This window comes from Orcinus orca, chromosome 19 (genome assembly GCF_937001465.1).
Source record: "Orcinus orca chromosome 19, mOrcOrc1.1, whole genome shotgun sequence".
NCBI classification, from domain to species: domain Eukaryota; kingdom Metazoa; phylum Chordata; class Mammalia; order Artiodactyla; family Delphinidae; genus Orcinus; species Orcinus orca.
Window position 1 is genome coordinate 43,956,921 of NC_064577.1, and position 16,756 is coordinate 43,973,676.

The following is a 16,756-nucleotide window of genomic DNA, read 5'->3' on the forward strand; positions in this document are numbered from 1 at the left end:
AAATCAGTCTTGCATGATAGCACTTTGTACATGTAGGTCATTTTCCTAATTAAACTATAAGCTGTGAAGGCCAGGCCTGAGTCACAACGTACCCATCAGTGCACCCTGGGTCATGCACATTACCAGTCTCCTGAGAAATAGCTGGTGACCAAATGAATGGATTTTCCTGGGTCAATGAAACTTACTCTGAGAACCCCTTCCACTTTAGGAGGTACTCCACTTTGCCCTTTACCACTCGACGGTCAAGAACTTTTTCCACCACATATTCTTCTTCTTCTTCTTCTAGCACCTCCTCCACTTTCTTCTTGTTTTGTTTTTTCCCCATAGTGCCCGCCAGCTTTCTGGTATAAAGGGTGACGCTGCTAAAATGATAAAGGAAATAAAAAGGACATTAGGGTACACTCTTAGGAGAATATTTGGATAAAACCAGGGACATCATCGATGATTTTAATAGTGCACGCTTGGGACTTCCCTGGTGGTCCAGTGGTAAAGAATCCACCTTCCAATGCAGGGGACATGGGTTCGATCCCTGGTCAGGGGACTAAGATCCCACATGCCATGGGGCCACCAAGCCCATGTGCCACAACTACTGAGCTCGTGCGCCTCAATTAGAGAGCCTGTGTGCCGCAAACTACAGAGCCCACACACCCTGGAGCCTGAGTGCCACAACTAGATACAAAACCCGCACGCCAGAACCAGAGAGAAGCCTGTGTGCTGCAATGAAGAGCCCGCATGCCTCAACGAAGATCCCGCATGCCGCAACTAAGACCCAATGCAGCCAAAAATAATAAAATAAATAAGTAATAAATAAATCTTACAAAAAACAGTGCATTATGCTTCAATAAATGTTATGCCTATTCATCTTCAATACCCAAGAGTTTTCTATGTTCAGCTAGAAAGTTAGTTTTCTAAAACAGCCCCAACTAATCTCACAGCAAAACTTCTTTATTCTTGCATATCCACTTAAAACTTTTATACCCATTCCTCCTAAGTTAAAAAAGCTCCCAATACCCCTTTACTTATGGTATCTAAAATATTACACTAATTTGAAAAAAAAGCAATTCTCCTAAAAATAAGGTCTATACATCAAACCTATATACATATAATCCTCTGATCCATACTTTCTAATTCTCTGAATGTTTTTCAATTTCATCACAGTATTGGACTTGGATTTTTACTAAGGGAAATGGCTTGTCCTATTTATTAAACATCTAGTTTAATTTTCTCTTCTGTATATGCATATATAATATAAGCAATTCTTCTGCATTGTTAAACACAATCTCTTTTGAGTCCCCTTAAGGTTCTTTATGTAGTCTTTTCTGAATGCCACCATTAATTTATAATTCTCAAGTTTCTTGTGAACTTTTTATTCTACTTTTTATTTCTAAGGCTGAGAAGGATTCATAAAAATGCCAGAATGACCATGGGATTCTCTAAACGAATTTGGAAATAAATGGGGGAAAAAAGGTGGGTATCACAGATAACAGAACCTGAATTTATTCTTTTGTAAAATATATCATCAGGCTGGGTAACCTCTAAGGGTTTTTCCAGTGCTAAAATTCCAGTCCCCTATAAATCTATTTTCTTTAGTCCTTCATACAACTCTTGACTGTTGGTAAGCATAAAGCCTTATGATTACAAATGTGTCAGTAGGTGGCGCCATAAGATACCTATACAACAAAATTGATCTACAAAACTGGCTGCAGTCTACAAATTGAAAGATACATTAGCTGCCCAGAAGGAAATACAAACAACCAAGAGTATGGCAGATGATCCAAGACAAGAAAGTAGTTACTACCATGTTTCATGTTTGAATTTAAGGCAATGCTAATTGGGGTTTAAACTGGTTATTCCTAGCATCCTTGGGAAAAGGAGTCAGTGAAAGTAGGCTCTTCTAAATAGTTTTAAATTGGCACGTGTAGACAGAATGTATTTTAGAAAGAGTTCATCTATAGACTATATGAAATATAACAAACCTTTACTAAAAGTCAGGCTCATCAATATGAATCAGTTATAGTATCTACAGATGCTTATTTAGGTTTATACTCTGAGATATTCTCATGTCTGCATATATAAGCAATGCTGACTTACTGAAACAACAAACATTTGGCTACTAGAAAATTCTGCATTGCTGGAGACTGGAGATTCAAGAGAGTAAGTAATGGTCCCTGTCTTCCTGAAACCTAATGTCTGGTAAGAAAAAAATATAGATACCTCTTCCACTAAAGGTATTCTGAACTTTTGCTGAGTGGCACACACACAAAGTTTTCTGAGATGCTTTCAGTGTGGCCTAAGGCCACACATGCCCCTAATGCCCCTGTCCACACAGTTCAAAACACACATCTGCACTGAGACTGTTCCTCTCCATTTACATACCAAAGATTCTGCTTTCCTTCCCTCCCCAACCCATCTTTTAGTGCCATGAGTTTTCCTTTTATTGTTACTGAACAGACTAATCAGTGTATTGAATGTCACCTTTTGCTAATTATTGGCTAGCTTCATTGTGCCTGATTCAGAGCCTGTTGCTTCTTCCTGGAGGGAGATACTTTCAGGTTTTCAGAATCTGATTGCCATGACAAGTGTTATAAGGAAAGGAAAAAAAGCCTAATTTTTCTTTTGGATAAATGCAGTAGTGTTTGCTCCGAAGAACAAGTGCTACTCCTTGCTTGCTTCCTTTCACTGTCAGTTGAAGGGGTGGCAAGATTCATGCATCAGTTAATGTGCAAAGAAAAATAAATTGACAATCACCTTTCAATAACAAAGGGTACCACAACTCCCTACATTAGTTTGGACTCAGAAATTGGAAGCTACTCCCTTTCTCAACAGACAGAAAAACAACGGGTTACAGACAACCCCAAACCAGTAACTGTCCCCTAATAACCCCTCTCCCAAGTAATTAAATTTAAGAAAGTAAAGGAAAGGCAGTCTTATCACTCTGGCTTCAGAATTCAGAGATATTGAAGGCTCTGTGTTATCTACATTAATAGCTACATTTGTCTTACAAAAAGAAATAACACTGAATCCTGCCCATCTGATCCTGTTACTACAAAACAAAAAGGTAGGGACAGCTTCTAGCTCATCTCTAGCTACTGCAGGCCTCCCCTCCCTTTATCGTTAGCATGGCCTCAAGGAGAAAGAGTCATAGCATAAGAATATAATCCTTTAGGTTAGGTAAAGAAAACCCCCAAATAGGGAAATCTAGAGTGAGACCGCTTGATTTTCATCTTTACTCACTTAAATTCATTGTCCTAAGAGCAACTCAAATGAGAAGTGAAGAATGTAGAAAACACACTTCCATTTCTCTCTTTTGAGTTTTCTTAACTGGCTCATCCCAGCATTTACCTCCAGGGATTGGATTCTCTTTATATTGGAGACTCTCAGCCAGGCTTCCCAGTGTGAGTGTTTTCCTTATTTATAGGTACTTCTCTGGGGTCCTGAATAAACCATTTGTCAAAATCAGTAGAGAAGTGGATTAAATACACAACCCACTCTTCCTACAGAATCTATCGATAGCACCTTCAGACAAGCCAAGAGCTCCCTTAAATATTATGACAGGCCAATTATTTGCATATAGTTTCCAAATCGATTATTTCAAGAGAGACCACCTCTCCCTGAATATGGCAATCTCCAAATACCAGCAGTGACATCTGGAAGGAGGGCTTTCAACTGGAATTGCTTGGCAAGGATATTCAAAGTAACTCAGATCAGCGTAGTAGCATAATGGAAAAATGCCTTTATTCAATGCTATTTGCCACTCTCCCTAAATATCCTGGCAACCAAATTATGGCATAAAAAGTGCCATAATCATTGAACAAAGGGTCAAGGTATATACTAGAACATCACAAGATGTACACAAGGGCGAACAGTTCTAAATTAACTCAGAAATCTTAGGGACTTCCCTGGTGGTCCAGTGGTTAAGGCTCCATGCTCCCTATGCAGGGGGCCTGGGTTTGATACCTGTTCGCGGAACTAAGATCCCACATACCGCAATGCATCCCGTGCGCCGCCAACTACTGAGCCCACGCGCCACAACTAGAGAAGCCCTTGCACCGCAACGAAGACCCAGCGCAGCCTAAATAAATAAATAAAAAGATTAGAAAAGAATCCTTGGACAAGTCTTCTTAAGGGGGCTTCCCTGGTGGCGCAGTGGTTAAGAATCTGCCTGCCAATGCAAGGGATATGGGTTCGAGCCCTGGTCCGGGAAGATCACACATGCCACGGAGCAGCTAAGCCTGTGTGCCACAACTACTGAAGCCCGCATGCCTAGAGCCCGTGCTCCGCAACAAGAGAAGCCACCACAATGAGAAGCCTGCGTACCGCAACAAAGAGTAGCCCCACTCACTGCAGCTAGAGGAAGCCTGCACACAGCAACGAAGACCCAACGTAGCCCAAAAAAAAAAAAAAAAGTCTTCTTAAGGCTCATCACGATGTTTCAGACAAAAAATCCTTAACCTAGTTAAGCTGCTACAATTTTACCTAAATATTTACTGGGTCTGCTACATTTTAAGATGCCTAGAAAAATAATACGTTACATTTGTATTGCACTTTACAGTTTACAAAGTGCTACCATGTTATCTCATTTGATCTTTGAAACAATCCTATAAAATAAGCCATTCAGATGTTATTGACACCTCAGAGATAACACAATAAATTTACATGAAATAAATCTTCTAAGGTCACACAATTAACAAAAAATACATCACTTCAGTGTGGACATCTCCCAGCAGGACTGGGCTAATGGCCCTGCTGCACACACAGAACTAGGAGCTAGCTACACACTTACAGGAGAAATTTCCCTCCAGCCTCTACGAGGACAGGACTGAAAGGTCTGACTTCAGTCCTCTCTACAATTTGTCATCAGTAAATAAGGAAGTGTGGATAATGATTTTCTTTCAAAAAAGACCTTAGAATATGTATAGGTGTTTAAAAACCAATGATTTTTTATTGGTTACTGGAATATGGAAGGTATACGTTGTTAATTAAATCAGCAGGCAGTGGCAAAGCTTTGGTTTTTAGGGCCCCAGCAGTCTTCTCAGTCTTTTAAATTGACAAGTGCTAGATGGTGCAGAAGTTTTGAATTTTTGTAGCCTAGCAAGTAGGCTACAGAGAACTACTGAGAAAATGCCAATTTTAAGAAGCCCAAATTCTTCTGTAGTGTCCCAATAAATCCAGGAATAGTGTAAATCTGAAGCAAGAGTCATGAACTCATAGTTCTTTTAAGAGAAAGAAAAAGCACAGTTGCAATTCTCCTGGATACCCCCTCCACTCCTACAGTTAGGAGCTAGAAAATGGAAAGGAGGAACAATGCTACTTGCAGGCAGAGGCAGTGAAGTATCAGACACAGGATTAGGCATTCTGGTTTTGAATACAGGCAGACCTCCAGACCCCTGCAATAAAACGAGACTCACAAATTTTCTGGTTTCCCAGTGCATATAAAAGTTTACACTATATTGTAGTCTACTAAGCAATAATAGCATTATGTCTAAAAAACCAATATACATACTACCTTAAAGAATACTGCGAAAAATGCTAACCAACATCTGAACTTTCAGCAAGTCAACCTTTTTGCTAATGAAGGAAGGGTCTTGCCCTGATGTTGATGGCTGCAGAATGATTTAGGGTGGTGCATTCTGAAAGATGGGGTGGCTGTGACAGTTTACTAAAATAAGACAACAATGAAGTTCTCCACACTGACTGACTCTTCCTTTCACGAACTGATTTCTCTGTAGCATTCATGCTGTTTGATAACCTTTTACCCACAGAACTTCTTTCAAAATTGGAGTCAGTCCTCTCAAACCCTGCTGCTGCTTTATCAAATGAGTTTGTATAATATTCTAAATCCTTTGTTGTCATTTCAACAGCCTTCACAGCATCTCCACCAAGAGTAGATTCTGTCTCAAGAAACCACTTTTTTGGCTCAACCATAAGAAGCAACTCACCTGCTGAAGTTTTATTATGACACTGCAGCAATTCAGTCACTCTTCAGACTACACTTCTAATTCTAGTTCTCTTGCTATTTCAACCACATGTCTATTTCCTTCACTTAAGTCTTGAACCCCTCAAAATCATCCATGAGGGCTTGGAATTAACTTCTTTCAAACTCCTGTTAGTGTTGGTATTTTGACCTCTTCCGATGAATCACAAATGTTCTTAATGGCATCTAGAATGGTGAATCCTTTCCAGAAGGTTTTCAATTTACTTTGCCCAGATCCATCAAAGGAATCACTATCTATGGCAGCTACAGCCTTACAAAATGTATTTCTTAAATAATAAGACTTGAAAGTCAAAATGACTCCTTGATCCACGGCCTGCAGAATGATGCTGCGTTTGCAGGCATGAAAACAACATTAACCTTGTACATCTCCATCAGAGCTCTTGGTGACCAAATGTTGTCAATGAGCAGTAATATTTTGAAAGGAATCTTTTTTTCTAAGCAGTAGGTCTCAACAGTGGGCATAAAATAACTTTATTGTGTGCAGCAGCCCTTTTCACACCAAGTATTAGTTTTTTCATGTGAAATAAGATTTAAAATGATAAAGTTATTGTTAAGGAGATGCACTGGGCAATAGAAAAAGCTGAATAGAGTTTTTGTCAGAAACTGGAAAACAGAACAGTCTGGAAAAAAAGGACCACATGTTGCTAAGACCAAAAAAGGAGACTGGAGACCATGCTGTAAACTACGTTGTAAACAGATGTGCTGTCATCCAGGCTTTGTTGTTCCATTTACAGAACACAGTCAGAGTAGATTTAGTAGATTTTAAGGGCCCTAAGATTTCTGGAATGGTAAATGAGTACTGGCTTCAACTTAAAGTCACCAGCTGCATTAGCCCCTAACAAGAGAGTCAGCCTGTCCCTTGAAGCCAGGCATTGACTTCTCCTCTCTAGCTATGACAAAGTCCTAGATGGCATCTTCTTCCAATAGAAAGCTGTTTCGTCTACACTAAAAATCTGTCGTTTACTGTAGCCAACTTCATTAATTATTTTAGCTAGATCTTCTGGATAACTTGCTGTAGCTTCTATGTCAGCACTTGCTGCTTCACTTTGCATTTTTATGTTATGGAGATGGCTTTCCTCCTTAAATCTTATGAACCAACCTCTGCTGGCTTCAACGCTGTGACCGGTTTAATCTTCTATCCGGGCCATTAAAACTTTCTACATATGAGCAAGAAGACTGTTTTGTTTTCTTATCATTTATGTGTTCACCGGAGTAGCACTTTTAATTTCCTTTAAAAACTTTTCCTTTGCATTCATAACTTGGCTAAGCAGCGCCTACCTTTTGGCGTATCTCAGTTTTCAACATGCCTTCCTCATTAAACGTAATCGTTTCTAGATTCTGATTAAAGTGAGAGACACAACTTTTCCTTTCACTTGAACACTTAGAGGCCATTGCAGTGTTATTAAATGGCCTAATTTCAATATTCGTTGTATCTCAAGGAATAGGGAGGCCTGAGGAAAGGGAGAGAAACTGGGGAACAGCTGGCAGATTAAGTTTCGCCATCTTACATGGGCATGGTTTGTGGCATCCCAAAACAATTACAATAGTAATATCAAAGATCACTGATCACAGATCACTATAACAAATATAATAGTAATGAAAAAGTCTGAAATATTGCAAGAATTACCAAAGCGTGACACAGAGACATAAAGTGAGCAGATGTTGTTAGAAAAATGGCACTGATAGACTTACTTGACACAGGGTTGCCACAAACCTTCAATTTGTAAAAAATGCAGTATCTTCAAATAAAGTGAAGTGTAATAAAACAAGGTATGCCTGTAGTTGGTCCTAGTGAAACGATATGAGAAGGATCTGAGAAGACAATGTGAGCATAGCTCCTGCTTGCCATCACAAACATGAATTATAACGGGCTACCCCAGAACTTCCATACGGATTTCTTGCCAGCTTGAAAGGTCAAATTCCAGATGTAAGGACAAGGTAACAGCTACAGCCCTCTGAAACAAACCAGTAGGCCTTTTGAGGTAAACACTAAGGTGAAACATTTAGAATGCTGGTCTGGTGAGATGACCATCTGTACTAAGAAAGAATTCACAGGAAAGCAGACCTTGAGTAGAGAACTTTCACCTACATGAGAATAAGAATCACCTATGGAATTTATAAATACAGATACCCAGATCCAGTGAGTCAGAGTGTAGGGTGTGTGTATGTGCATTATTTAAAAAAATATTTTGTTTTTCTAACTGTAATATAATACATGTATTCACATTCAATTAGGGAATCAAAGTTCCCTGGCTCAAAACCTGTCAAAGCTGTTCTTCTATATGTAAACTGACCCAGATGTACATATGTGAAAATAGTTATTATAGTTCTATAATTTGCCTTTTAATATAATGTAATGCATCTCTGACATTGTTGCATAAAGGTCTCCACTCTTTTTTTTTTTTTGCGGTACGCAGGCCTCTCACTGCTGTGGCCTCTCCCGTTGTGAAGCACAGGCTCTGGACGCGCAGGCTCAGCGGCCATGGCTCACGGGCCTAGCCGCTCCGCGGCATGTGGGATCTTCCCGGACCGGGGCACGAACCCGTGTCCCCTGCATCGGCAGGCGGACTCTCAACCACTGTGCCACCAGGGAAGCCCAAGGTCTCCATTCTTAAGCTGCATAGTATTCCATCTTGTATGGCCACACCATACTCTAACCATCTACCTAATGATGAAAATTTCGGTTGTTTCCAATTTATTATTATTGCAAACACTGTTGATTTGACCACGGCACCTGCATCTTTAAAAGCTCCTTAGGTGATCTGATGCATTCCTTGGATATAAGCCATTGCTGTAAGAGGACTGGCAGAAACTACATTCCTCAGGTGAAATTATACATTATTGCAGACATAAATCAATTCTCATAGTTAGCTAAAAGGTAGGTGAACGTTTTACTTTCTCCATAAAAATTTAGAATAAGGCTGAACAGTAAGTAATAACTGATGTTCTTGAAAACAAAACCTCTACATCACATTCAACATCATTCACTCTAGACCTTTCTTGTACTAGAAATGAAACTGGAAGAGCACTGCCTGAAGGGTCCTCACAGTTCCTTTCACCAAAAGAAAGCTAGTATGAGCACCAGAAGCATGATATCTTTGCTGTCCTTGACCTCTCAAAACTTTATGCTTATAGGTAGTTATATATATTTACTGCATAACTCAGTTTTCTCATCTGTAAAATTGTGTAACAACTCTCATGGAATTCCTTTGAGGTGAGCTTTTATGACCTTCTGGCATTCATTATCTATTTACATATTTGCATGTATAACCTACTTCATTAGATTATTTACTGCTTTAAGCGTAAGGATAACTCTCTGAAATCCAGTGCATTAGGAACTCTAAGAAAATACCATTTTTGTTCAATGTATATGGCTGAAATTCATGGCTAGGTTTTTCTTTCTTTTTTAAATATATTTTGGCTGTGTTGAGTCTTCATTGCTGTGCACAGACTTTCTCTAGTTGTGGCGAGCGGGGGCTACTCTTCCTTGCGGTGCGTGGGCTTCTCTTGTTGTGGGGCAGGGGCTCTAGGCGCACAGGCTTCAGCAGTTGCAGCACGCAGGCTTAGTAGTTGTGGCATGTGGGCCCTAGAGCGCGCGGGCTCTAGAGCACAGGCTCAGTAGTTGTGGAGCACGGGCTTAGTTGCTCCGTGGCATGTGGGATCTTCCCGGACCAGGGATCGAACCCGTGTCCCCTGCATTGGTAAGTGGATTCTTAACCACTGTGCCACCAGGGAAGTCCCCTGGCTAGGTTTTTCAAAACAGCAGAGCAGCTCCAGAACACACTCAAGAAGGACCCAGGTCTGACTGGTATGAATGACCAATAATTATAAAACAGAAACCAAGATCTCATTTCTGGAAGACTGAGATAGAAGAGCTGCCAGAATCGGAGAAATCACATTTCATATACCTAAAGTGTAGGAATTTCTTATGTTCTTCCTTTTGTCTCACCCAGGCAGCAAAACAAAGTAAGAAAGCCCTTGTAGTAAATGGCAAAAGGAATCTATGTTCCTATGAAGACAGATAAGATAGGTGAGAAAAAGGAAGTAAATTCTGGATACAAACAATGGAAAATTTCAACAGAATTATTTGCAAAAGGAATTTTAAGATATCTGAAGAACTACATAAATACCAAAAGTCAGTTTTAATGATTCATACAGTAAAGTTCTATAACTTCAGAGGTTGTGATTTCAGGCTCTGATTTTACAGATATACTTTTAAAAAAGGCCCATCACCCAATTAAATGAATGGTCTTTCTAAGAATTCATATAGCTTTTACTGAGTTCAAGACAAAATTATGACATTCATGATTTCTCCCCACTCAAACCTCATATCCAGTCTCTTACTAAATCCTGTTGATTTTATATCTTAAATATCTTTTAATTTATACATTTGTCTAGTCCCACTACTACCATCCTATTCCAAGCAACCACCATCTCTTGCCTGGATAACTCCCAACCCAATTCATTCTCAATACTAGCCACTGATGTAAAAATGCAGACCTCTTCATACCATTATCTGTGGGCATTTGAGCTGAAGACCACTGCACCTAACCCTATCAATCACAATTACCTTGCCCTTTGCTCCATTCTTCACTTGACTAATTCCCTTAGCTAAAAAAATGTCATCATCAGAAGCTTCCCCGAAGCCCCAGACTAAGTTTAGGTTAACTCTTCCTGTGAACATGCTCCTACAGTATTCATTCACTTAACAATTACCTATATTGGGTGCCTATTATGCGTGAGACACTAGACAAATAGGGTGAACAAGACAGACAAAATCCCTGGTCTCTTAGAGTTTATATTCTAATGTGGACAAATGAGTCAGCATGAGTGGGAGTGTATGCATGCATGCATGCGTGTGCAGAGTAGGGCACAGACAAGAAGCAAGAAAACATTAGTGATAAATGCTATAAAGAAAATATCTTCAGATTAAGTAACATTTAAACAGAGACCCAAATGACAAGGAGACAACTCAGCAAAAATCAGAAAAACGTACCAAATTTAAAGAATAGTGGGTTCAAAGTCCAAGGGTGAGAAGAGCTTGCTATATCTGAAGAACAGAAGTGTGGCCAGGTAGAAAGAGCTATATTGCGGGAGCAGCAGACAAGGACCAGATGATAATTACCGTGCATTTCACTCCCCACTTCATTCCTTCATCTAGCTCCTTTTTCCATTCCTTGTTTTCCTTACCCATCTTTTGCCTCTAGCTTAGGTTTAACCTAGTCAGTTAATGGCTATAAAAGTTTATAACTACAGCTCTACTAGCTTTTAATACCATCTATTAAAAAACCAAATCAAATCAATAAGGATTTACTAAGAGCTTGGGTGGAATAAAGGGTGACCAATTCATCCCAGCTAAAGCACTGAAAGCTTCTGAAAGCTCCACATCACAGAATGTGGAATCCCCTCAGACCCAGGCAAATGGAACTGTTTGGCCAGGCTAGCAGCATATGCAGACTCACAGGAAGTAGAGGCTTTTGAAAATCCCATAAGGACTAGTAATAACAAAATAACTTTTATTGAATACTTAACACTTAATGCATAGAAAGGCACTTAATTCAATGCTCACAACATCTCTATTAAGCCCATTTCACAAACGAGGAAACTAAGGCTTACCGAAGCAAAGAAAAATTCCCCAAGTCCCCCGCTCAAGGGTAAGACACAGAGCCAGGACTGTACGATTAAAAACATACCAGAAAGGTACAAATGCAATTGAAGTTCATTTCAATAGAAGAAATGACAGGAGTATGCAGTAATTAGCAAAAGAAATGTAAGCAAGAAGTAGCCGCCATCAAAGCACTACCGGGGCTTGGAAGAATAAATGGCTAGGGTGATTAGAAAGGTTTTGAAAAGCTGGGATTGAGGCAAGGTTCCAATAGCATTTGAAAAACTGGACTGGACGGAGGCGATTTAGCCCAAGGAACTATTGTTAACAAAAGCAACGGAGGCAGACAGTGTGTAAACCAGTTTAGGTGGGAGTACACTGATTAGGAAAGTGGCAGGTAACTGCTAAAAAATTTTCTACAAAGTCTCCTCCTCCTTTCTTATAAAAAAGGCCAAACTCCACAATGTACATCTAACACCCTTTAGATCCAACCATTCCATACTCCTACTTCCCTCACAAACCTATTCTCCTGTCAAAACAGAAAAGTACAACCTGAACATATCCTGCACATTTCCTCCATGCATGGATTTGCTCATTATTAAGAAGTGTGCTCCTGTCCAAGGCTAGTAGTCAAAATCCTACCCCTCCTTCAAGAGCTAGCTCAAATGCTACTTCTTCCATGATGCTTACCCAACTTAGCTAAATATTATTTCTCTTTTTCTTGTGGTTCCCAAAGCATTTTGTTTCTATTTTTACTCAGACACTCAAAGGTAGGTCTGGACCCAGTGTAAGGTGTTGAACCCTATATGGGCAATAAGAATGGATGTCTCAGATTGAGATAACGAGGGAACAGAAGTCCAAAGTTGTCAGCTTTTTAGGGAATGATGAGCAAATAAATCGGATCTGCAAAGAAGTAAGTATCCTTGCTGAGCATTAGCAACTACATACCAGTCATCAAAAGGCAGGTGAAGGCATGTGTAGTATATTCAGTTTGTAGTCCTCCTAACTCATGTTTCTAAACTGCTTTCAGTTTGTTAGCTGTGGCTATTTGTGAGGCAAATGCTTTCCAGATGGAAAACTTTACTGCGCAGAAAACAAGAACTTGTGCCACATACCGGGTGGGCAGGAGTTTCATTTTTAAAGAAATCCCTGTCCTCGAATTCCAGGATCTAGGACTAGAATACCAGTGTGTGAATAAAATTAGAATTTTATCTGAGACGTGTCCAGAAGCTTGGCTAACTCCTTTTCATGGTGCTGATAGAAATGAAACTATAGATATAGCTTGGGTTTAGAGGCCATAGGGATCTGTAAATATTAGTAGAACCCAGTGATACCTGAAGCAAATATTTTAGTTTAAAATGAAATAAAAGTGATTAGAAAGCAAGACCAGAATAAGAGCAGAGACCAAAGGATTCATAGACAACAAAACAAAACCAGAGTAGTGACATTAACTTCTCAAATACCATAGTTCTGTTAGGCCCTCAATGTGTTTGCTATTATTAAAGAAAGGCACAATTTCACAGACAAATTAGGCTGCCCCCTTTTGGTCAGTAAATCATAAAAGCTTAAAAGGCAGGAAAGATTTAACAAGTTATTCAAATACTTACAGGATCAGAATTTTGTCCTCATTCAAACAACTTCTCCAATTAATCGTGGAAAGGCTATTCAATTTTTCAGTAGACATCGCCATTGAGAAATACTTATTAACTCTATACAAAGGACACAAATGATTTTTCAAGATACTTATATAACAGAAAATATTCAAAATACTATATAGCTTGCTGTTGAAACCCAGAACCTGGGTCCTCTCCTAGTACTTGCCTAAGGTATTTAAAACTGCCACTTGCACAATCTGCATACCTTTTCTGTATTTAATACCAGGGTGAGTATATTAAAAACATAGGCTAAGACAAGCATGCCAAGGGCAACAGTTTTACTCTGCCTAACGTCATAGAACAAAAACAGGCAAATTGATTACATAAATGCACATCAGGCCATTCTACTAATACGGGATTCTCAAAAAAGATCTCAAAGCCCTATCCATTCAATTGATTACATAAATGCACATCAGGCCATTCTACTAATATGGGATTCTCAGAAAAGATCTCAAAGCCCTATCCATTCATTCAACAATATGAATGGTCAACAATGTGTCAGACACTTGAATGAACAAGAGGCATGGCCCCATCTTATATAGGCCATAAACTAGCCATTAGCATCTTATTCCAAAAACTCTTCAGCGAAATAACCTATGATGCAAAAAAGCCATCAAATCTAATGCAAAACCTGTTATACCACGAGAAAGAGTATATGAAAAAGGAAGATTTCAATGGATAAACTACTAGAAAATGACAAAAATTCATCAATTCTCTTTAAGTGGTGTGAATTCAAAAAGAAACATTTTCCTAGTCTCTAAAATGGGCACCAGAAGATATAATGGTTGCTTCCTTTCTTTAGATGATTATAAAAATATTAGTATCTTGTAGTCAAAATGCAGAAGGATAGGGTACCCATACTTGGTCTCCTTTAATCAAGAAGCTAGAAACACCAAGCTACACAATATTTACATTTTTAGTGAAAAACAATTTAGGTTATAGCAGCCAATGAAGAAAATGGCACCAGAGGGAAAATTGGAAATGACTGAAGATTCTGAACTGCCTTGAAGCTTTATTAAGGTGTGGCCGATTCCAACACTGTGCACTTCAGTCATAGCACTTTCCATGTAAATATCTGTAAGCACCTCGGAGCACTGGCACTAATTTCCCAATTGTATTCCTGCATTCATTCCAAAACCCTGGACCTTTTAGAACTATTCCAAAATGGCGACCTGATTCTTAACACATTTGAGGACAGCTTACCCCTGGCCAGAGGTTCTAGCGTAACTGATCTTTTTGTAAATTCCACCTTAATTGAGCTCAACCAATACATGTCTGAATATAGCAACAATCCATGAAAAATCTTCATCTGAAGTTTTGGAAAAGGGGTAAAGTACTGCTCCCTTCGTATTCAAATTTTCCAGGAAGGACAAGCTGCCTAAAAAACTTAAGAGTCCAAGGAAAAAAACCTCACAATCTCACGAACTTTTCCACTTTCTCTCTCAACCTCCCACACCGTCTCATAATCTCTCACTAAGTTAACTTCATTCCTTAAATATGAACTCATCTACACATTTCTACAATTTCACCGCAGTGAAATTGTGACCAGCAACAATCTCAGATAAAAACGTATGGAACTAATTATGAATCAAAGCAAGAGCTGCACTTGGACTTTTTAACTCCCTAAAGGAATCAAGGAGTGAAGGTAGTAGAAAATCTGGAAAAAGGAAAAAAGTGTGTTCCATCTTTTCTTCACACATTATTCTTACTGCCGATCAACCAGGAAGCAAGGGGTGGCCAGTTTCCCCCTTTTCTTCTTCACACCTCACAGAAAATGCTCTCGGGACCTCCGCCCCACTTGCCCTGACAGCTTCTCCCCGCCTCCCCCCGCCCCCCAACCCGAGCCAAGCCAGGCAAATAACTACCCCTCCTTCTAGCCCCTTCCTCGATTTATTCAACAGATCTCTTCCCCCAGTAGCACACTTTGGGCCGCCCGGCCCACCCTTACAATTTCCTCGAAGTTACCGTTCCCCAGCCCTGCAAGAGGAATTCCTCTGGCAGCCCCGGCTGGACCCAATATATTCTCAGGTTACATTTCTAAACCTCGGGTCTCGCAGTCATCAACGCTCCCTACGCTTGTCCAGGCATCCAGGCTGCCCCGTCCGTCCCCTTCCCAATTTACCCAGTGTTTTCTCTCCAGCCCAGTCCCGCAGCCGCCCACCCAACCCAAGGAGCATTGTCTTGGTCTACCCAGGCCCGAAGGGCGACCCCCAAGTGCTCGGCCCACCCAGAATCGCTTCGATTTCTGGCTCAGGAGACGCCGCCCCGCCCTCTCCATCCTTCTCGCGCCAGTCGTCCTACTCACTGCGCCCGGCGGAGAGCTCGGCGCGGGAAGGGCGCGGGATTCAGACACGCTCCCCGCTCCCCACCTCCGCCGCGAGCGCGCGGCCCCTCATCCAGGGCTCCCGCCGCCGCCGCCGCCGCCGCCGCCTCCGCGCGCCTCCCCCCTGCTTCCCCGCCTCTAGCGGGCTCTTCACCTCAGAGCAGCGCCCACGAGCCCGAGAGAAATCGGTGCCGCGCTACTAGCGCGTCTTGTCGGGCCGGCCAGGGGAGTGGCGACCAGAAAAGCAACAAGCCGGTTGACCGCGGTTGAGCCCCTCACTGAAGCGGCGTACCGCAGGCCCCGGCCAACGGCCCTCCCCTCAGCCGAACAAAAGAGCCTCGCACTCTGCGCTGCCCGCCTCCCGCATCACGCAGGCGCGACGTCCCGCCGCACAGCGCTATGGGACTCGAAGTCCGTCCCAGACTACAAGACCCGAAGTGCTGCGCGCCTTCCACGGCGCCACGCACAGTTTGCTAGGGTTTCGAGTTTTACTTAGTTCTTCGATAGCTAGTGCCGCCGAAGCGACTGCAGTTTAGAAAGCTGCAACCTAGAAAGTTAAAACGTGTGGTTTTACAAGAGAGTCTGATGCTTGGTCTGAAATATCAACCACTTCTGGACAGTAGTTCACATCCTTGAAAATTTTGCATCTTATAACAGGTTTCTCACCAGATCTCTGTAAGGCTCCTACGTCTCGGCGTTGAGATTACAGTACTTCCCTTTCGAGGCATTCCCTGACCCCTTAGGCTAGGTAGGTCCGCCTGGTAGGTGTCATCATAGTATCTCATTGGCTGCACCAATGGGTGGCTTTAGTGCCAAAACCCCCATTATCCATGAACACCCCTCCCTCACCCAGCCTCCCCAAAGAAACACAGAAATAGGCAAAAAAAATGTTTCTTATTCTTTGGGACAAGTGTTCTAATTCTAATATCAACTAGATTGCTGTCCCCAAACCCGCTCACGTGGGAATTCGCTCTCATCGTAATATTCACCCCACTTTATTGTCATGTCTGTCTTCTCTCTTGGACTCAAAACACCACTCCAGTAAGGGCAGAAACCTTGGCCCAGTACAGCCCCTAGCATACAGTAGTCAATCCCTAGCATACAGTAGTCAATCAACATTTGTTGACTAAATGATTGAATGAATTAGTATGTTCTTCTCCTACCTGACAGAAAATGTA

General features: G+C 41.2%; 1 protein-coding gene across 3 annotated transcripts in view; it reads right to left on the reverse strand.

Moving 5' to 3' along the window:
- CBX1 (chromobox 1) overlaps positions 1–15,948 on the reverse strand; it is a 21,459-nt gene extending 5,511 nt beyond the window's left edge. The window contains exons 1-4 of one of the 3 annotated variants that reach the window (XM_049702551.1): positions 15,733–15,948; positions 13,208–13,309; positions 3,986–4,072; positions 186–362 (exon numbers count right to left, since the gene is read on the reverse strand). In XM_049702551.1, the coding sequence (XP_049558508.1) occupies positions 186–325 (140 nt within the window). In that variant the 5' untranslated portion in view covers positions 326–362; positions 3,986–4,072; positions 13,208–13,309; positions 15,733–15,948. The remainder of the gene's footprint in view (positions 1–185; positions 363–3,985; positions 4,073–13,207; positions 13,310–15,732) is intronic. The other 2 variants (XM_033411104.2, XM_004282676.4) reach the window with 2 other exon arrangements.
- Positions 15,949–16,756: the final 808 nt, after the last annotated feature.